Below are 18481 nucleotides of genomic sequence, written 5' to 3' on the forward strand. Positions count from 1 at the left end.
GCAGGGAGATGTCTCAAGATAATGGGGCATAAGAAGGCACTCAGCTCCATCTGAGAATCAGATGTACTAGCAGGAAGTAGTGGAGACCCTGCCTATTATCTTGCTGGGACAGGCAGGGAGACAGAGCTGACAAGGTTGCCTATGGCTATGTAATGAAGTCCTATTCTTAGAAATCAGTAATGGGTAAACTTCATATGTAATTTCCCACCTAGATTTTAAAGCCTGTTTGGTGACCGTGAAATTTCTCAGATCAACGAACTTCTATAAAACTACCTGAAAGTTCTCCTCGCAGAACCTCCTCGAGTGTTGTTTTTTAATTATTTTTTCATTTTATTATAAGAGCTCTGCCCATAAACGCCTTTTGCATCTTGTGTATAACACAAGAAATGTGTTGATAAATTCAAAACTCTTCTCCAGATGCTTAGTTCCCTTTGTGGTGGCTTCACAGCAGTTCTAATTTAAGAGCTGCTTATTATCATCTTAGTCTATCAAACGCACATCTCTCTTTCATCTTTCCATAATCTTCCATTGTCCATCTCCATCAAACGTCCATTGCTTGGTGGAGATAACGAAGCCCTCTCCTCCTAACCACTTGCTCCTCTATTCTCCTGCTGCAGCTCAACTTCCACAGCAATCACTGATGCCAGATCCCGTCAGACGCCTCAATTCGTAAAAACTCTCTATCTCCTCTGCTGCTTACTGCCATTGCCCCTTCAGCACCAGCCCGCTGACCCACGGCATCATTCCAGACTGTGGGAACTTTCTCGACGTGAGAAAAATGCTCCGTAGCACAGGGTAGCGGTACGAGAAACTAGACGAGTGAAACCTGTCACTACACGGCTCAGTCACCGTGCTCAACCCCGGGGGTCTCCCGCTGTTCCTGACCTCACCTGTGCCGTACCCAGCAGCGCGGCCCCCACACACAGCTCCGTCTTCCCGCGCTGGTTTCTCACCCCGGCAGAGCATTGCGACCCTTCCCAAAGCTGAGCAGGCGAAGCTGGATCGGCAGGCAGGTGTGACCGGCAACCACACCGGGAAAAGGGGCGGGGGCGCCTCCCGGGCAGGAGCGCTGCCCTCAGCCGGTCGGCGCGGGAAAGGGGCGGGGGCGGTGTCTCCTCCCGGGCTGCGCTGCCCCGGGCGGCCGGGGAGCGGCGCTGTGTCCCCGCGGCGCTCGCCCCGCCCGAGCCGCCCCTTCCCGCGGTCGCAGCCTCGCGCCCGCCGCCGGCGGCAGCGAGTGAGGGGAGCTGAGCCGAGCCGAGCGAGGTAACGGCCGGCGGGTCTGGCGGCGGGGCCGGGGAGGAGCTTCAGCCTCCCTCTGCTCACGATAGGGCGCGGGGCTGTTCGTCGCGGTCTCCCGGGGGCGGGAGGCGGGCGGCCCCCGCGGCGCGTTATGCATGGCGGCGGGCCCGGCTGCGCTGGGGGCCCGTCCCCGGCGTCACTGCAGAGGAGTTGCCTGCGGGTGGGAGGGGGGGCGGCGGGGCGGGGGCTGCCACTGGCGGGAAGCGGCTGGGGCAGCGCGGTCGCGGGTGGGCCCCGCCGCCGCCAGGCCGGGTCCGCCACTCGGGCCTGAATTCCCCAGGGCCTGGCCGTGGCCTCGGCGCTCCCCGCCGCTGTGGTGAGCGCTGGCGGCGCTCCGCGGAGCCGGCGCCGTTTGCCCCGGCCACCCGCGGCTCCTCCTCGCCCGTCACCGCGGTGCCCGGCCTTCCGCAGAAATCCCGGCTCCTGCCCCGTCGGCGGCTCTGGCCGCTGGAGGAAGGGTCAGGGTTGGCGTGTCGGCGAAAAGGGTTCGCCCGCTTGCCCCGGGCAGACAGTGCGGAGTGCTCGTGAACTTCGTCTCGTAAAATAGAGCCCCGCAGTATGAATTCACCCCGTTCAAAATGAAATCAGAAGGTTCTAAGTACTCTTAGAGCTTGTGCGTTCTGAACAAGAGAACCGCTGAAAGGTGTTTACCATGCGTTTACTCCATAGCGTAGTATCCCTGAACGCTTTGGACACAGTTTGCAGTTTTGCTGATGACGTACGATAAGGTCACTGGGGCTTGGGAGGAAGTCTGACTTCCAAGGCGAGAATAAAAACCATATTACTTTTCTTAACTTTTGTTCTAAAAGACTAAGAACAGTTTGACTCTTAAGAAACACTTTAATACTTTTATACAGTGTCATGACAAAGTTTGGTCTGCATCTCAGGCTTGCAGTAGGACCTGCAGTGAAAAGATGAGCATAATTTATATAGAACTTAAGCAAAATAAGCAAGCTTAAGAACTTAAGCAAAAGACCTCCAAAAAGAAAAAAAGTTTTAGATCACGTGTCTTTCGATGTGAGGGGAGAGCCAAAGGTTGAAATATAGACATGAGGAAAATTATAGAAGGGCAGGAAAAATTAAGTATGGTATAGGTCTGTAAAGCTTGAAAATTGTAGCCCTCATTCATCTGGGTGGGGTCACCATGGGTAGGGTAGGGTTATGTGTATCATGTGGTTGCAGCACATGTTTGCAGCGCTTTCAAGTTGCAATAGTTTATGTTCCTGTAGATTATGTGAAGAACTTGTGAGGGAAATTTAACAGTATAGAAGCACATCTTAAAATCCTTTGTTTTCTTTTTAATAGGCTTTTTCCTATTGTCTTTTGCTTTTTGTTTTGGTTTTTGGTTGTCCTCTAATTCTTTTGTAGTTTTGTTTATACTTTTTATTTAGAGAACTCCTTTTGTGTTGTATTAACGTTAATGCATTTCAGCTGGGCAAGCTACTGATGTAGAGGGAAATGAAGTTCTTAATGATACAGTGTGAAAGTGCAGTAGTACCTGACAAAAATGGTAGCCTAGGCGTGGTGTTAGGAAACATCCATCCAGACTTACAGCTCTTTCACTTTATGGTAGCTTGTTACCTTGTCCATTTTACAAAAGAGAATTTTAATTTGTCTTGAATTAAGATATAGAAATATTGTATTAGGGACTGGGAGATTGTAGATCTGGTGTATTGCACAATCTCATCTTTCGCTCCAGTCTGTCACTGTTAGTGCACTCATTGTACTGATCTATATTCTGTGTTAAATCGCTGACTTAATTAGTCTAATTATTATTTTAAATGGAGTTCTTCTACATATGAATTTAGTTCTGTAAAAGTTTCTGAATTATTAGTCCTCGACTTTTATGAAAGTTGCTGCCTTTGTTTTTCTCACAGAGGCTCTGCTACTATAAAAATGTCAGTAGGCTATTAATTAGCTGTCAGTTACACTGCCTCAGAAGTGAGTAATGCTGTACATTTTCACCTCAGTCTGGCTGTGGTCATGGAAGAGGTTGTTTTACAGCTGTTTCTTCTCATGATTCTGCAGGGGATTCTTTGATTACCAGTGGGTTGGTTTATGTAACTAATCTCAAAAATTGCCTGTGTTAACTCAAACCGCCATTTAAAACTGTTCAAATGGTTCTGGCTGATGTTTTCTTAGTCATCTCAGGTGAACTACTTTCTGAAAGTAAATAACAGGTTTAAGTCTAGATCTATGAAGTAAGTAATGGCAGTCATTTGGAGGCTGTAAGCTTTTTGTTGATGTACGTAGATCAGGACGGTCATCCATCTGTGGGTTATATCAAACTCAGAATAGTGTTTATTGTGTAATGGCTGTGTGTGTTCTACATTCAACTGGCCTAGTGGATTAAGCAGTGGAAGTGCATTTGAACATATGAAGCAGAAATAATTGCCCTGATAAGATCAGTGTAAGTGTCCAGCCTGGGACCTCACATGTGATTTTATTTCCTTCCCCTCCCCCCTGAAAATATTTAAGGTCTCTCCATGAATAAACTGTCAAGCTTTCTTTATGTGATTTGTTTTCTGGCTTTATTTTTTAAGCTGTAATTGTATGATGCAACATGACTCAGTGTGAGCTGGTGAAGTGTATTATGTATCACTATGGTATGTTCCTGTTCAGGAAATTCTGTAGTGGTTCTCATGTTGCTGTTGCATGTGGGCCATCAGGAAAATTCACAAACTGCTTTATGTTTCTTTCTAACCTGCCTCCTGCTCTCCCTGTGGCTGCTACCGTTCTGAGGTCAGTGGTTAATAGGTAACACCTTGGTGAAAAATATTAAGTTCCAGCACACTTTGTGTTCTGATGCTCCAGCATGATCTCCTCAGGCTCCCGTTTTTGCAAGTGCTTTCTGCAAACCTGAGTACATCATTTTGTTCAAAAATTTCTTGTGCTTCAGCTTTGTCCCAGTATGCAACAAAGCTTCGTTTAGAGGAAAACTGTATGAGGCTGTTTGGAGTAAAGTGGCTGCTGGGGATCACTGGAGTGCAGCACTGTGTGTGTTGTCAGTTTGAATGTAAGCTGACCTTCAGGTAGGAAGAGATTATTTTGGAGAGTTGGCCAGATAGTGCTGCCTTTGAGTTGTTCTATGTATCACACACAAAGGAAAGGTGGAGAGCTGAGAAACTTTTGTGGAAGCCTGTGTGGAAGCACCAGAACCAAGACCTGGGCACATTGCAGAAGCCCTCTTAGGTGTCTGCAGAGGTCTGAAGACTCATGCTCTGGAGCCTCAGTCTTTGACAGACACTTCCCTTTGTTCCCAGGTGCGTTGGAATTGCAGCATCTATAAGAAAGTAAACCTGTCTTCATTTGCTTCAACAGCTAAAGCAAGCCAAGATTTGGGGAAGTAGCATTTGCATTTATTGCCAGCCCTGACTGCTGCCAGTGCAGAAAAGTCTAAATTAAAGTATTCCTTTAATGTTCCACTTTTCCTTCCTCCATAATGCCACCTGCATGTGTGTGCCCATAATAATAAGCATCATTTGTGAACTTCAGTAATACTCCTCTTTTACAGTATCTTCTCATCTTGGTAGAACCAGTCCTCACCCTCACAGCCTTTTGCTGGCTTTCCAAGCACTAAAATAAATGCTCATCCTTTGACCAGGTATTAGTCACAGAAAAAAAATCTTTACATTTTCCTTTTTTTATCAGCCTCAAATGTGCTATGGCGTAGCTGCTTAGCTAGATAATGCCAGAGTTGCAATTTATAAAAGATTACAAACTGTTTCCTGCAACTCAGGTCCCAAGACTTGAATTACAAGATCCAGGCACTGCTGTCTTTAGAAAGGCTTTTCAGAGACCGTTATGAAAGTTCATCTGGAGACGACATGAAAGGAAATTCTGTGATGCTGAGGAAATGTTAATTTTGCAGAGATGTCTTTGTTTCATTCACTGCCCTTCAGCCTGAGTTTTGAGCAGTCTTCGGAAGCATTATGTGGGAAGTCTCAGCTCCACCTGTGAGGAGTTCTCTTTCCTCTTTCCAGATACCTCTCTGTGTCTCATAATGTGGACCAGGAATACAACCTTAAGGAGTAGTACTGACTGCAGGTGTGAAACTGCGGAAGCACCACCACGAACATGAGTCTGGTCTTTGTTGCAGCCTGTGGCATTGCTCTGGAGGCCGGCCATAGGTCATGGCAGTGTAGCTGAGCTGTGTGGACAGCCCAGGCAGCTTGAGAGCTCTGCATCCTGGAAGAGCTCTCCTCAAAGCCGAGTTCACCATGGGTAACCCTTCTGCATGTTCGAGAGGGCTGTGAGCTGTATGGGAGGCTATGAAAGGATCAACTAACTCTAAACTCCTCTAGGGCTGGAAAGACATTTTGCAGATACTCTGTATTACTATTTTCTGAAAAAAATGCATGAACTCAAAACATAACAAGCAACAACACTCTCTACCTAAACAAGGAAAACAACAGCTTGTTGATTTTTCCAGCTTGTCAGGTTACATATCTGTACTTTCCATAATCCCAAGGCCAGACTTTGACCTTTAGCACACAGCAAAAGGAGGGTGAATACAAAAGTATTCTTTCAAGCAGACTTGGTGCTGGAGAATAAGATCACTGGTGGCTCTCCCTCCTCCTGCCTTGCTACTTTAATCATGTGCACCCAGCCCGTGGTGTACATGAGCCTGTGCTCACCTGTATGGAGGGCTTCTAGCAAGAGCAGCTTCCCGGCTTAAAAGGAAACTGCATGATGTGGAGTTTGCAGCTTCTGTCACCTGTCAAATACCAGCTGACTGCCACTGCAGGTTGACTTCTTGTGACCTGGCACGTGGAGAAGAGCTTTTGAGTCCATCCTAGTAAACAGGCTCTGTTCTTCCTTCTGTTTACTTCCTAAGCATCTACTTCTGATGAGTTTGTGCTGGTTTTGTACTCTGGAACTGTGTGCGTAGTTGGATGAAATTTTTGTTTCGTATTGAAAGGAAGATTTATTTTTTTTTTTGGTAGCAGTTTCAAAAGAATCTGTATGGCTTGGACCAGACTTTAAAATCATAAAAGTGGAAAAAAATCCTAGCAGAACAGATTGCATAAAGCAAGTGTATGCACATTAGTTAAGAATGAGTTCTATGTTTCGGTGTTATGCACTTTGACAGAATTTGATGTGGAAAAAAAGGATCTTACTTCAAACTGTTGAACTAGCCAAAGCCCTTGGAACAACCAGTGGGAATACTACTGAGGGGCAGAAGGGAAGAGCAGAACACACACTTGAAGTGTTTTTAGAAGCACTTTGTCTCTAGCTCAGTATCAATTTTCGCATTCAATAACAAAGTGTTTAGGTGGCCCATTCTGTTGCTGGCTGCTGGTGGAAATGGAAGAACACAAAAGGCTCCTAAACCATCTCCTTTGCTACTCTCAGGCTTATTGAAAAAAATCTGCTGGAAGCTATTTCCTTTTTTTTCTTCCCTTTTTTTACCTTCTGGTTTTTAGAGAGGGGACTCGAATATTGTACTAAGTACAGCTAGAAAGTACAATGAGTTGGTCTCAGTTTGATTTCATTGGCTGCTTTTTTCTCTTGTGCTGGTGTTTAAATGCTTATTTTGCTCCATATATGAAACCTCAAAATGCAAATGAGCAAATGTGGAAATAACCTTTGTTAAAAAGTTGTTCTGTAAAACCACTGAATGGCTTTCAGCCTTTCCTGGTGTGGTTTTTTCTGAATCCATGTGTTTGAGAGTGAGGTGAATAACATTCTGTGTCTGCAACCTGTCCTATCCTTTGTAAATTTGAGTGCTCATCATCAAGTTCTTGCTTACATGAAGTGCTCTATATGTTTTGATGGCAATTCTTATTGCTTAGGAGTAGTGGCATGAGGTTACATGCAAAATGTGAGATGGGTTTCTTCATCTCTTCTGAAGAATGTTATAAAGTATTTGAGCCATCAACCTGTCATGTCATGAGTGTGACAGAATAGTTGTTTCATATTCTTTGCCTGATTAGGTGTATATGCTTAATTTGGTGTTTGGTTTTGATTTTATTTCTTTTTACTTTGAAAGCACAAGACTGTTGTCAGGCATGAGCTCTAGGCTAATATGTACAGTGGAATTAAGTCAGGCTTTGAGTAGATGTAAACATCTTCGGTGTGTACACAGTGGTTTAGGGGTTTAAATCTGCTTGATGAACAGAAGTGCAGTTCTTTAGCATCAGAAGGGCATCGCAAATAAGTGGTATAAGTAACATAATCTTATTTTGATGTACCAGGTTTTCTTTGCCTAATTTCCCACATGATGGAACAAATCTGTTCTTGACCAGCATGGATATGTAGACCTTTTCAAGATGGTTAAGAACTGTGGTGAAGAACCAAGTGGAATGGCAAGTGAGGAAACTTACATTTATTTCTAACTAATTTTTCTGCCATTATGTTATGCGTTTACCTGACATAAGTCAAGCCTTTTTAGATAAGAAATCATTTAAAAGCTGAAATCAAGTAGGTATTTTTATCCTAGCAAGACTTACACTTGAGCTCAACTTGATATATTGGGTACTTAGTTAAAGTATTAGCTGTGTTTAATCTACTAAAACCAATTAAGTGTATTGGTCAGTGTTTAAAACTTTGCTTATAGTGAGCAAAATGCAAATTTTAATTTGCATGCTGCTTATTCTTTTGTCAGGAGGAAGAATCTACTTCTGCTGATGTTTGATTTCTATGCTGGGAGGCATGGTTTCCTGACAGAAGAGTGCATTATATTTTATAACAGCAGATCTTTATTAAATGTGCCATCAGTGGTAGTTTTGGAAAGATGAGAAGACATCCGTTGCAGAACAATTCAGTGAAGCTGAAAATGTAAGTTCTGTGCCATTGCTATTTTATTTGTATTACCAGTTGAGATTTTTTTTCAGTCCCCATCATGTCACTGTATATGTGCATATGTGTTTTTTAAAAGCTGGAAGATAAACATGAACATTACATGAGATATATTTTATATAATTTAAAATTAAAATATGCTTCAAAAACCTCAAAAGCAAACCAAAATAATAAAAAAAGCCACCACCACCAAAGAACCAAAACTAAACCAGCCTCTTTTATATGTACGGAGTTAACTTCCTAAAATTGTTCAGAGAAATTTAAAAATATATGTAAATCAGGCAGCTTTATTCATATTGCTTGAATCTTACATTGTGTCAAGGCTGGAGACTTCCTCTGTCCTTAAAAGAAGAATAGAAATAATTTTGATAACATTTGTCATTTGAAGTTGATCACAGTTAAACCAGAAGTGTCTCGTGCTGCTTAGTGCTTTTAGTAAACTTCCCGTAGTGGTTAGAATACTTTGCCGGTCTGTTTACTTAAAAAATAAGTTCTTGTAATGACTTTGAAAAATTATATTTACTGTTGATTTTTTGCTGATGCAGTATCTTTGATGTAAAGAGCTTTGTGAATACTTTGGTATCGACTATCTAACTCACTTCAAAAATAGTTTAATGTATTTCTTCCTTTATTCTATATGTTCTGTCTCTTCTTGAATACTACTGGTTTCCAATAGAACTTGCAGTCAGTCCAATTTACTTGAGAATTTTGACATATCCTGAAAAGGCAAGCTACCATGCATGGTTTCTAAGACGACATCCCAGTGTAGAAGGTGTATGACGTGTCAGCTCTTCATCAGATCTTTATTCAGCAACTACGTAAACATTTTTATATTACATTGAGAATGAAACAAGCCTGAGATTTATATTATTTTTCCAGAAATTTTAGAATTTCTGGTGCCTAATGCTTTTCATAGTTACTTATGTCTGATTTTGTAAAAATATGTCTCTTTAACAATATATAGGAGTTCTTAGAAAGGCAGGGAGTTTTTCTGGCTTTTACTATGGAAAACAAGCTGGACAAATTTAATATAGCCTCAGTGCAAACATCACTCATGCCTTTCAGTTTAATTTTAGAACGTACATTTGTAGCCTTGTTTTTTAAACTTTTTTCAGAGTACTAGGAATTCTTTACAGAAAGTTTGCTGACATGACTGTACTGGTTAGCAGTGTGGTGACTTGTGTGTGACGGGTGTATGTTAATGATTATTTCCTAAAATAAATGAAAACTTAGATATTTTAAAAATAATGGATTCTGTTTTGGAGGGTCTTGGGGATTGTTTTTTCCCCCTTAGATTTTTGTTTTGATGGTTTAAATGTTTTGCGTTCTTTAGATTACGTGTCATCAGTAAGAGTGCACTTTGATTATTTCTAAGGACACCTTACAGTTAAGTTCCCCATGGGAGTTATAAATGCATTCTTAGAACTAGTTTATTAAATGATTGGTTTCCTTTTCATCAAAAAGGAAAGTTGAATGTTGTTAGTAAGATGCTGAGATTGAGACTTGATATCTTGGTCCATCATCTTGCTGTGCCAGGTTGGCCACTTCTCAACACTTCATTGTTCTATCTGTCAAACAGAAAAGAAGAATGTGTTGTGTTAGGTTGATTACGTAGGTGCCTGCCTGTTTCTGTAGTGACTGGATTGCCTGTAATAATATCTGGTCTGTATCTGCAGAATGTCTATGATGCATCTGTCCAGCTCCTTAGGGGGGTAGCAGTACTGGAACAGGCATCACCTGAGGCTCATAATCTACCATCAGAAATAAACTCTGGCCAGCTAGAAAGATGGTGATGTTAAAGCACCCTGACCTGACAAGTCTACTTCTTCTTTCCTAGGTTAGTAGCATTTGAAAATTATCTTACTTTGTAGAGAATGCAGGTATCTTAATATCTGCTTTATTTGTAAGATTGCGTAATTTGGAAGATAATTTTCTTACAGGCATATTTTTGTATACGTGCTTCTTTATGGTAGTTGAATTACATTGTGAGGGGATCCTTAATGTCAGGAGTTGTGTATATCTGAAGAACTGTATGTGAAGAAGTGCTTAGGGATTTTGTTTTGATGTGTTTTTAAAGGTGAAGTTGAGATTTTTCACAGCAGTATTGTTTTTTGTCTGTGCTGAAATGAAACAGCTGTTTGCTCTGATTGGATGTGTGTCAGATGGTGGTACCCAGAACTGACTACTGAACCTCTGAGTACATTGCAGCCTCTCACTAATTGTCTAGAATTCCCAATCACTGTGTTCAACACAGCCCTGCTCTTCCTAATCATTATGTTATTAGAACTCTATTTTCATCTTCAGGTGGAAAAAACCCACCCCCACCCACAGCAAACTGCAGACTGATTCATATTATGTTATCCAGAACCAATGAATATAACTGAGCCACGTGTCAGGCTATTGGGTTATTTGGAATTATTTCCTCTTTCTTGGTAAAGGTAATAGTCAAAAAGAAAAGTAAGTATATTAAAAGGCAAGCCCCTAGATAAAAACACTTTGTAAAGTTCAGGGCATGCTCTTAAAAGCAAGTGAAAATTACTCCTTTCTGTTGAGTGCACTAGTGTTATCTCCTAGGAAGTATAGTAAAGTGTGCTTTGTTTGTGTGCAGGCACCTATGTTAAGGAAACTTCCCAATCTGACCATTCACGAGGCTCTCTGGCTGTCACACTCCTACTGCCAGAGACTTTATCTGCTGGACCAAGGCCCCCTCATGGTGGGTGGCTCCAGTGAGCTGACTGGTCCCCACTTGGCTCCCCACACAGCCCACTTACACGCAGCCAGACCAGGTTTCTTTCCTGGTTCGACCCCAGATTTCCAATAGCAGAGTCCAAGACATCACATTCCATAAGGCAGTTTATTCCTGGCACAGTATCACAGCAACAGCTCAAGACAGTCCCTCTGAGGAGAGCCCCAAACCTGAGAATCCCTAAGCTTTTATACCCTCACAGTCTCCTCTGAGCACCAGTCCCATTCTTCTTTCTGTTTTCCCCTCCTGCCCCCCTCCCTCGCTGTTCCATGTCCATCCACCTTGCTGGCTTCACAGTTCCCAGCTCTTGCTGTATCTTTCACCTGGCTGGCTGTCACCCATCTTCATGTCCTTTGTTATCCCAGAGATTGGGCTTCCACCCAGTGCCCAGTCTGCATTTCAGTCTCAATCTGCAGCTTGCAGGTCAGGCCACCTGCATAAGAAGTATTAATCAGCATCTATTTCTATATATTTTCATTGTCCTTGATAGTATCAACAGAAGCTATCTCCTAGGAATCTGTCTATATTGTGATAAACAAAGGAGATTCTGTCAAAATATCTGTCTGAGATACTGACCATGATAAATACCCTGCTAAAGTGAAATACTGGGAAATGAGGATCTATCTTTTTGATAGGCTGAAGATGGAGAGATGGAATGAAGTGTGGATCTGTGCATTGCCTTAGCATACTGGGACATGGTGGGAGTCACCAAGGTTTTGACCTGCGTGTAATTTCTGAGGTGACTGATGTAATTTTCCCTTCTGCCATCTTTCCTCTTCTGTGATTAGTTGTGATTGACAGTTTAGGCCTTAATAATCCTGAAGCAATGCACTGCAGATTTGCTGATTTAGATTAATCCAGACTTAAGTGTGTGGCTTTTTTAGAGTAAAGCATCCTAATATATAGTGGGATACACAGCCCAATGCAGGAAATACATGCAGGAACATCCTGCAGTGAGATAAGGCAATCAATTGTATAAAGTCCTAGCTACAGAGCACGTTTTTCAGCAGCAGGTCCTTACAGGATTGATCATTATATGAGAGCTGAATTAAAACACTGACAGCACTTGAAATGTTCTGCTTAAAGTGTTGCTGCACAGTAATGCCGTAGAACATGAATAACTTTCTCCCTTGCAGGATCTTTTCTTTGTCACTGAACCTGTGTGGTGGTTTGAAAAACCTTTTTTTTTGAGGTAGTAATGGTTTGCCCCACTGATAATACTGGACCAATCAATAGTCCACATGCGCCCTGCGGAAATTACATGCCCACAGAAACGGAAGAGAAGGTAGTGAAGATAGTTTTGTAGCCATGATCTGAGCCACGAGGAGGCAGGGGGCCAGTGAGCCCCTCTGGGGGCCAAGGGCCCCCAGCCCCAATTGAGGCCACAAGAGACCCGGTATAGTGTTAAAGCTGGACCGGGTCCCGTAATCAAGAGCTGGAAAAGTTTCCTTACTGTCAGCAGCAGCAGAAGACACTGAAAGCGGCAGCAGAGCAGTCCTGAACAGAGACAACGGTGGCTAAAAGCCAAAAGATAGCCAGTAGCAACGAGATAACGTGAAGCCGGCTGAGAGAGGCAGACAGGGAGAGCTGGCAACAAAACAGAGGTAAACTCAACAGAGCTGGTTTGGAGTAAGACTGTATTACTTTTCCCAAACCCCGGAGACTCCTTGAAGAGGAGGGGTGGACTTCCAAACCCTTAGGGAGTCCCAAAATGCAGCAGCAGCTAGAGAGAGAGAGAAAGGAGCTGAAAAACCCGGACTTGTCTTGAGAGCTGAACCAGGATGGAATGCGGAGGAGGTGGCCATGCCCTCTGCTGCTGCTGCTTCTATCAAGCTGTCGAGCTGAGACAGAGCAAAAGAGCTTTGGTAAGACTGAACTGAAAACTGCCTTCGATGTTCTAACCCAAGAGGAGTGGAGATCCACAAGGAAATCCCCCGAAGGTTTGGTCTCGGGGTTTGGAATTTCCACAAAGTAAGAACAAAAATCCTGACTACCATACTCATACTTAAATCTGCTGCCTCAGGAAAATGAAGGACACTAACCAGTGCCACAAAAACTGAAATGAAGGAACTGTGGCCTGAGAAGTGATAGAAAGACTTTTCTCTTTTCTTCTTGGACTTTTATTGAAGAAGAGGAGAAAATTAATTTAATGTAAATATATATGTGGGTGTAAATAAACCTTTGTAAATATTTTCCCCTTCCCCCAATAACAAATGGTTGTATTTTGTCTGCAGACTCTTCACATGAGGTGAAAAAGATATCAAGTCCATACCATCACTAAACCCTCTCACAAGGGCAAACTGTGGGAGGGGAGCTTGAACTTAAAAATTAAATTCTCGGGAGTTTCAGACCACCACAACCTGTTTTTTAGGAACAATCACATTTTTTAGCATTGACAATGTGTGAAGTTAGGTCAACCTTTTTTACTGGCTAGAGGATGAATCAATTAGAAATAGAAATTTGAAAGATGGGACTTGCTGTAATTTTTTTTGATTGTTGAATACTTTTTCATGATGGTAAAGAATGGTGTAAGGATGACTAATCAGAGAGTGAACAAAAAAATGTTTGATGAAAAAAACAGCTGCAATTGTCCCAGCTCAGTCTGGATAACAAGCATTTTTCACTGTGGTTTCTCCTTTATTTTTGGAAGTCTGCTTCTTCCTTTTCCTGTGTATTGTTTTCCTTGTGATTTTCAGACTTCTTGACCTCTTCATTGTTTCAGACATCCATCTCATTTGTCTCTGTAAGGTCCATGTACATGTGGTAGATTCTGGAGTTGTCTGTTTTGCTTTCTTAAGTTTCTGTGACTTCGGAACGTAACAGCCCACCTTCTGCTAACTGTTACTTCTCTTGGTTGCTGGAAGAGATTGTTGGAGAATAATGGAGATGTGCTGTCTGAATCTGCTACTAATCTGGCATTTAATTTGTGCCAGAGATCCAGGGAGGGAAGGACTAAGTGAACGTGGAAGTGCTGCCATTGATTTATCTACATGTGTTGAATTGATCATCACTGGCAAAATAGTCTTTACAAACAGGTATTTTATGGCCTAATCCGTAACTGTTATCAATAAACAGTGACTCTTTGCTGTAATTGCCTTTAGATTTTGAACCTTACTAAGGTTTGCTAGTCTTCTGAGTAATTATTTGTAAAAAATATAATTTATTATGACCATCACCAGAGCACCAGAGAGCTTTGATGTTGATATAAAGAAAAAAGGGAGACCATGCCATTGTGTGTGTATTTCAATTAATAATTGGTTTCCTTTTCTATACAAGATTAAGGCAGTAATTGCAGTTATAGATACCGTAATGTTTTAACTAGATGTATTCAAAGGCTTCATGGCAGAAGTCTGGAGGGTGGACAGAAGCCTCTTCTTGCTTTATGGTTTATAAACGATGTTAATAATGAAATAAATTTAACACAGGCCAAGGCACTTCTGAGTGTCATCTGGTTCATCCCAGCAGTTCGAGCAGGGGCTCTTGAAGCAGGTTGCCTGAGCCTTGAAGCAGCCTGGGTCAAGCAGGGCTGTGTTTGGTCAGGTTTTGAGAATCTACCTGATTGGAGACTCCAAAACCTCTCTGGGCAACCTATGCCAGTGTTTCAATATTGAAGAACCCCAACTGTTTACTCTTAAAAGATCATGGGTGGAGGGAAGTCATGAAGACCTCTAGAAGATTTGGAGATGTCTGGTTTTCCAGTACTTTTGTAAGAGAAGTAAAATTTCTGAATGCTAACAGAATATAGGTTTTCCGTAATGTTAACTGATCATCAGGAGCAGAAGAATATTTGTGAACTGACTGCCTTGCATTGCAAACTTTACTCTTCTGGATTTCCTTTAAGTTGTGTTTTACTTAATCTCTCTTCCAGATGCAGATTCAGTATCTAGTTAATTGGAAAATAAGGCTACTCTTTAGCTTTCAGCCATTAGAAAAGAAGAAAGGCAGACTTCTACAAAATGCTTGCCTGTATGCTTTTGTATTTTTTGATCTTTTAGCTATCTAAATAGGAGACATGGAAATGTGACTGTATTTTATTGAAATTTCTCTCTTCTCTTTTTATTCCAGGTCTCCTGTTTCTGTTATGTCTGTCCCAGTTATGAGAGCTTTTTTTGTGAGTTTTGAGCCTGGTGCTGTCAGCCTCATGTGAACAAACCAAAACAAAAAGCACGCTGTTTTTTAGAAAACAAAATGCCACGGAGAAGGAAAACTGGTGGGAGTCCTTCTCAGAAGAGTGGCAATTCTGACAGAACTGCTCTTGCTGTATCCCAAGGGGACCCAAGTCACTTAATGTCTCAAGCAGTGCATTATGTCAATAAGGAAGAGCTTTTCAACAGCATGTCAGAGATGTTTTCTATCCTAGATCCTAGCGTGGTTTATATGGTTCTGTCTGAATGCGATTTTAAAGGTAAATAATGTACAGTTGGCATTACAGTTTTGTTTTATATGCAGACAACTCTAAACTAGGGTGACTCCACAAAAGTTGGTGGGGGTGTTGCAAGCATATTTGTGAGTTTAGCTTTTAATGAGTAGGTGAGTCATAATATTTTGAAATTTTACAACCAGGCAAGATTCTCCAAGTTTGACGTTTCTGTGAGGCTGGTAAATGGAGCAATGTGCTTCATAAATGGAGGTACAGTTAAGAGTGGATTGTTCTGTGACACAGAGCAGGCAGTAGTGGAGTTGTGAGAAGAATCTGTTTTTTCCAGTTAGTTTCTGTGCATATCTGCAAGATGCCTAAACTGTTTCTGCAGGCGGGATATTTTATATTCTAGATGACAATTTTTTAATGGTGTGCCATGTGTGATCTTGACAGCTGCTTTTCTTTTAATACTTGAACTGAGCTTTTGTTTTATTTTGCACTGTCATCTTGTCATCTCCACTGAGGATTAGTTTTTGCAGGATAAATTCTGTTTGTCATGTTTAATTCTCTGCAGCCTTGCTTTAACTGTGTTTCTTTCCCTGTATTCTGTCAAGCTTTGTACCCACCTCTCCTGGCAGACTGTTTTCATGTTTATGCCCGGTCCTTTCCATTTGTTTGTGGTTTTAAAGTTCTTCTATATGCAAGTTCATTTGCTTTTAATGAAAATACTGGATGAGATGCTGGATAGCAATGTCTGAAGAGTTATTTGCCAGGAGAATGTCATATATGGAGCATTTTAATCAATCTATATTCCTATGATCAGATGTGATTAGCTGAGATTTTTCTAAGAATATTTGAAAGAAGGCAGAGTTTGGCAATTTTTTTAATATATGTGAAAGCTAGGTTGCCATTAAAAGGGCTGTTTTTATTGCCTAAATTGTACAGTTTATAACTGAATAAAAAAGTGAGAGTGCTATTATGATTGTTGTTCCTTTTAAAATTGAATTTGATGGAATTACCAATTCATACTTTGAACTCTTATTTAATAAGATTCACCTTTATCAAAATAACAGATTTATATAACACTTATTGGAGACTTCAGTAAACACATGGAATTGATAGTGTTGTACTGTCAATAGTAGTTTAAAAATGGAAAGATTAACATATTTTCATATGAGTAATAAGTTGCTCCCATGTAGTTGAGAAGATGGAAGGATGATGGGGATTTTGTTTAACGTGTATGGAGAAAGAGTCGGACTTTAATGGACTTAGACTTCTTGCTGCACTGTCTTTCAGGAAAACAGAAACTTAGCCTTAGGGCTCTGATGGTACTTGTGCCAGGTTTTCATATTGTTGATCACTGGCAACCTATTTAGTGGCTTTACGAAGATTAATGCAGATACTGGATTTTCCAGGACGTTTTAAATTGGGCCATAATGAACATATTTCTTGGACTTTTATCTCTTTTGTCCTCAGTAGTAGTTTTTCAGTTACTTTTACACTACTTCACCTATATGAGACAGTTTAGAAATAAGTATCCATTGAAACATCCACTGCTGATATTTTTTCCAGTTAAACTTTGTAATTTTTACGTTTATTAGGTTATTATTTTTCAGTATGTCTGTATTAAGTTCTGCCTTCTAATGAGATCAAGGGAGTTGCAGAAGGTGTGTTTAAAGATGAATTGGTAAACTGTCTTTTGGTTGTTTCTTTAGTGGTGATAAATACTTCTTCAAGTAAAAAAATTGCATGTACCTCATGTTGGGTCTGTTCATTGACCATGTTTTATTCTCTTTACCTTTTTCAACAGTAGAAAATGCTATGGATCATCTTCTAGAGCTGTCCACCCATGCCAAAGGAGTAGCATCTTCAAAAACCTTGGGTTTGGATTCAGCAGCAGCATCATTAGTTCTTGTTAATCAGCAAAGATCTGTTGCAAATGAAAGAATGGTGGAAAGTACTGCAGAACAAAGTAAACCCGGAGAAGCCATAGAAAAGGTCCTGTCATCTGATGTGCAGCTGACTGAAGAACTGGATTCCTTAATAGAAAATGCCTTTCAGAGTTACAGCTTGAGTGATGAATTACCTAATTCTGCAAATGACCAAATAGTACATAAGCACCCTGTGGAGCACGATGGCTTAATTGAATTTTCCGAGTGGGAAAAATCTGATTCAGTTTGCAGTGTCCTATTTTTTCCACAGCAAGCAGAGACAAATAATGAGGTTTTAGAAAACTTCTGTTCTCAGCCACCAGTGAGTCAGCTGAGCATCCAGACAAGCTCACCAGCTGCATCAGGCACTTTTACACAGATAATGGAAGATTCTGATTTGTTGGAAATACATGCTCAACATGATGTAGCTTCAGAAGTCTATAAACAATTAAATGGAGAAATATCATCTGAAAATTCTGATCAGACACAAGATACTTTTTTGGATCAAAGTAGTGTCACTCCTGTTTCTGGTGAGTCCTCCCAAAGCCCTCTGGAACTTGGAGTAAATGTCACTGGAGATCCTAATTCAAGGTGCCTGGAACAGCCTGAAGAGGTAGTGACTGCCTTTAACAGCTACCAGAGCACTTCTCTTCCAGAGGCGTATGTCTCTCTTGAAACATCCAGTTTGAAAACACAAAAACCTGCAGATGTTCAGCAAACTCAGCAGGGTTATAACTTAAATTTTTCTACACCATCAGGTCAATCACAGCAACGCTGGAATCTCATGGCTCCTGTGTTTTATCCATCCAGTAGAAGTCACAGCTTTGTAGTTCCTGTGGCTGCCAGTCCAGGGCAGTGGAGACCTGGTTCAGACTGTAGGACTTCAGAAAAAGGACTTTTTGTTTTCTCCCCAGTGGTTTCAAATGCCTGGGATAGCAACCCTTCTCTGAAGGTATGGGGAAATCAAGATAGAAACTCAAAATTGAACCTCTCGCAAGTACAGCAGCCACGTGTTTGTCACATGATGAGAAAAAAGATGCATCTTATAGGTCAAGTACTTGTTCTTCTCAGAGGTGTTCCAGGATCAGGAAAATCATATTTGGCAAGGTAGAACATTTATATTGTGAGCTTCTAAAAAAAATCGCTTAATTGTTTACAGGATTTAGCACAGGCAGAGACAGTTTTCTGACATTTTTAAATATTTGTGCTTATACCCTAAATGCCACAGTACATGCAGCATGATGACTAAGAATTGCTGAGAGCCGAGTTACTTGCAGCTCCTTGACCTCTAGTGGAAACTGAAATAGTAAGGGTGAGCTTTAACTTGTCAATGGATGAAAGAGT

At 41.5% G+C, this 18481-nt stretch overlaps 1 protein-coding gene across 15 annotated transcripts in view; it reads left to right on the plus strand.

Moving 5' to 3' along the window:
• Window positions 1-1184: 1184 nt before the first annotated feature.
• The window catches only part of N4BP2 (NEDD4 binding protein 2), a 43366-nt gene continuing 26069 nt past the window's right edge, over window positions 1185-18481 (plus strand). For 9 of the 15 annotated variants that reach the window (XR_004356490.1, XM_032684645.1, XM_032684653.1 and 6 more), the window contains exons 1-6: window positions 1185-1263; window positions 7497-7611; window positions 7907-8079; window positions 9777-9937; window positions 14912-15251; window positions 17017-18244. Coding sequence is in view for 14 of the 15 variants with exons in the window: in XM_032684645.1 (XP_032540536.1) it covers window positions 15035-15251; window positions 17017-18244 (1445 nt within the window). In the remaining variant the exon portion in view is untranslated. Of the gene's footprint in view, window positions 1264-7496; window positions 7612-7906; window positions 8080-9776; window positions 9938-13779; window positions 13882-14734; window positions 14813-14911; window positions 15252-17016; window positions 18245-18481 lie in introns of those variants that run through there. The other 6 variants (XM_032684646.1, XM_032684654.1, XM_032684651.1 and 3 more) reach the window with 6 other exon arrangements.

Source organism: Chiroxiphia lanceolata, chromosome 4 (genome assembly GCF_009829145.1).
Source record: "Chiroxiphia lanceolata isolate bChiLan1 chromosome 4, bChiLan1.pri, whole genome shotgun sequence".
Lineage (NCBI taxonomy): Eukaryota > Metazoa > Chordata > Aves > Passeriformes > Pipridae > Chiroxiphia > Chiroxiphia lanceolata.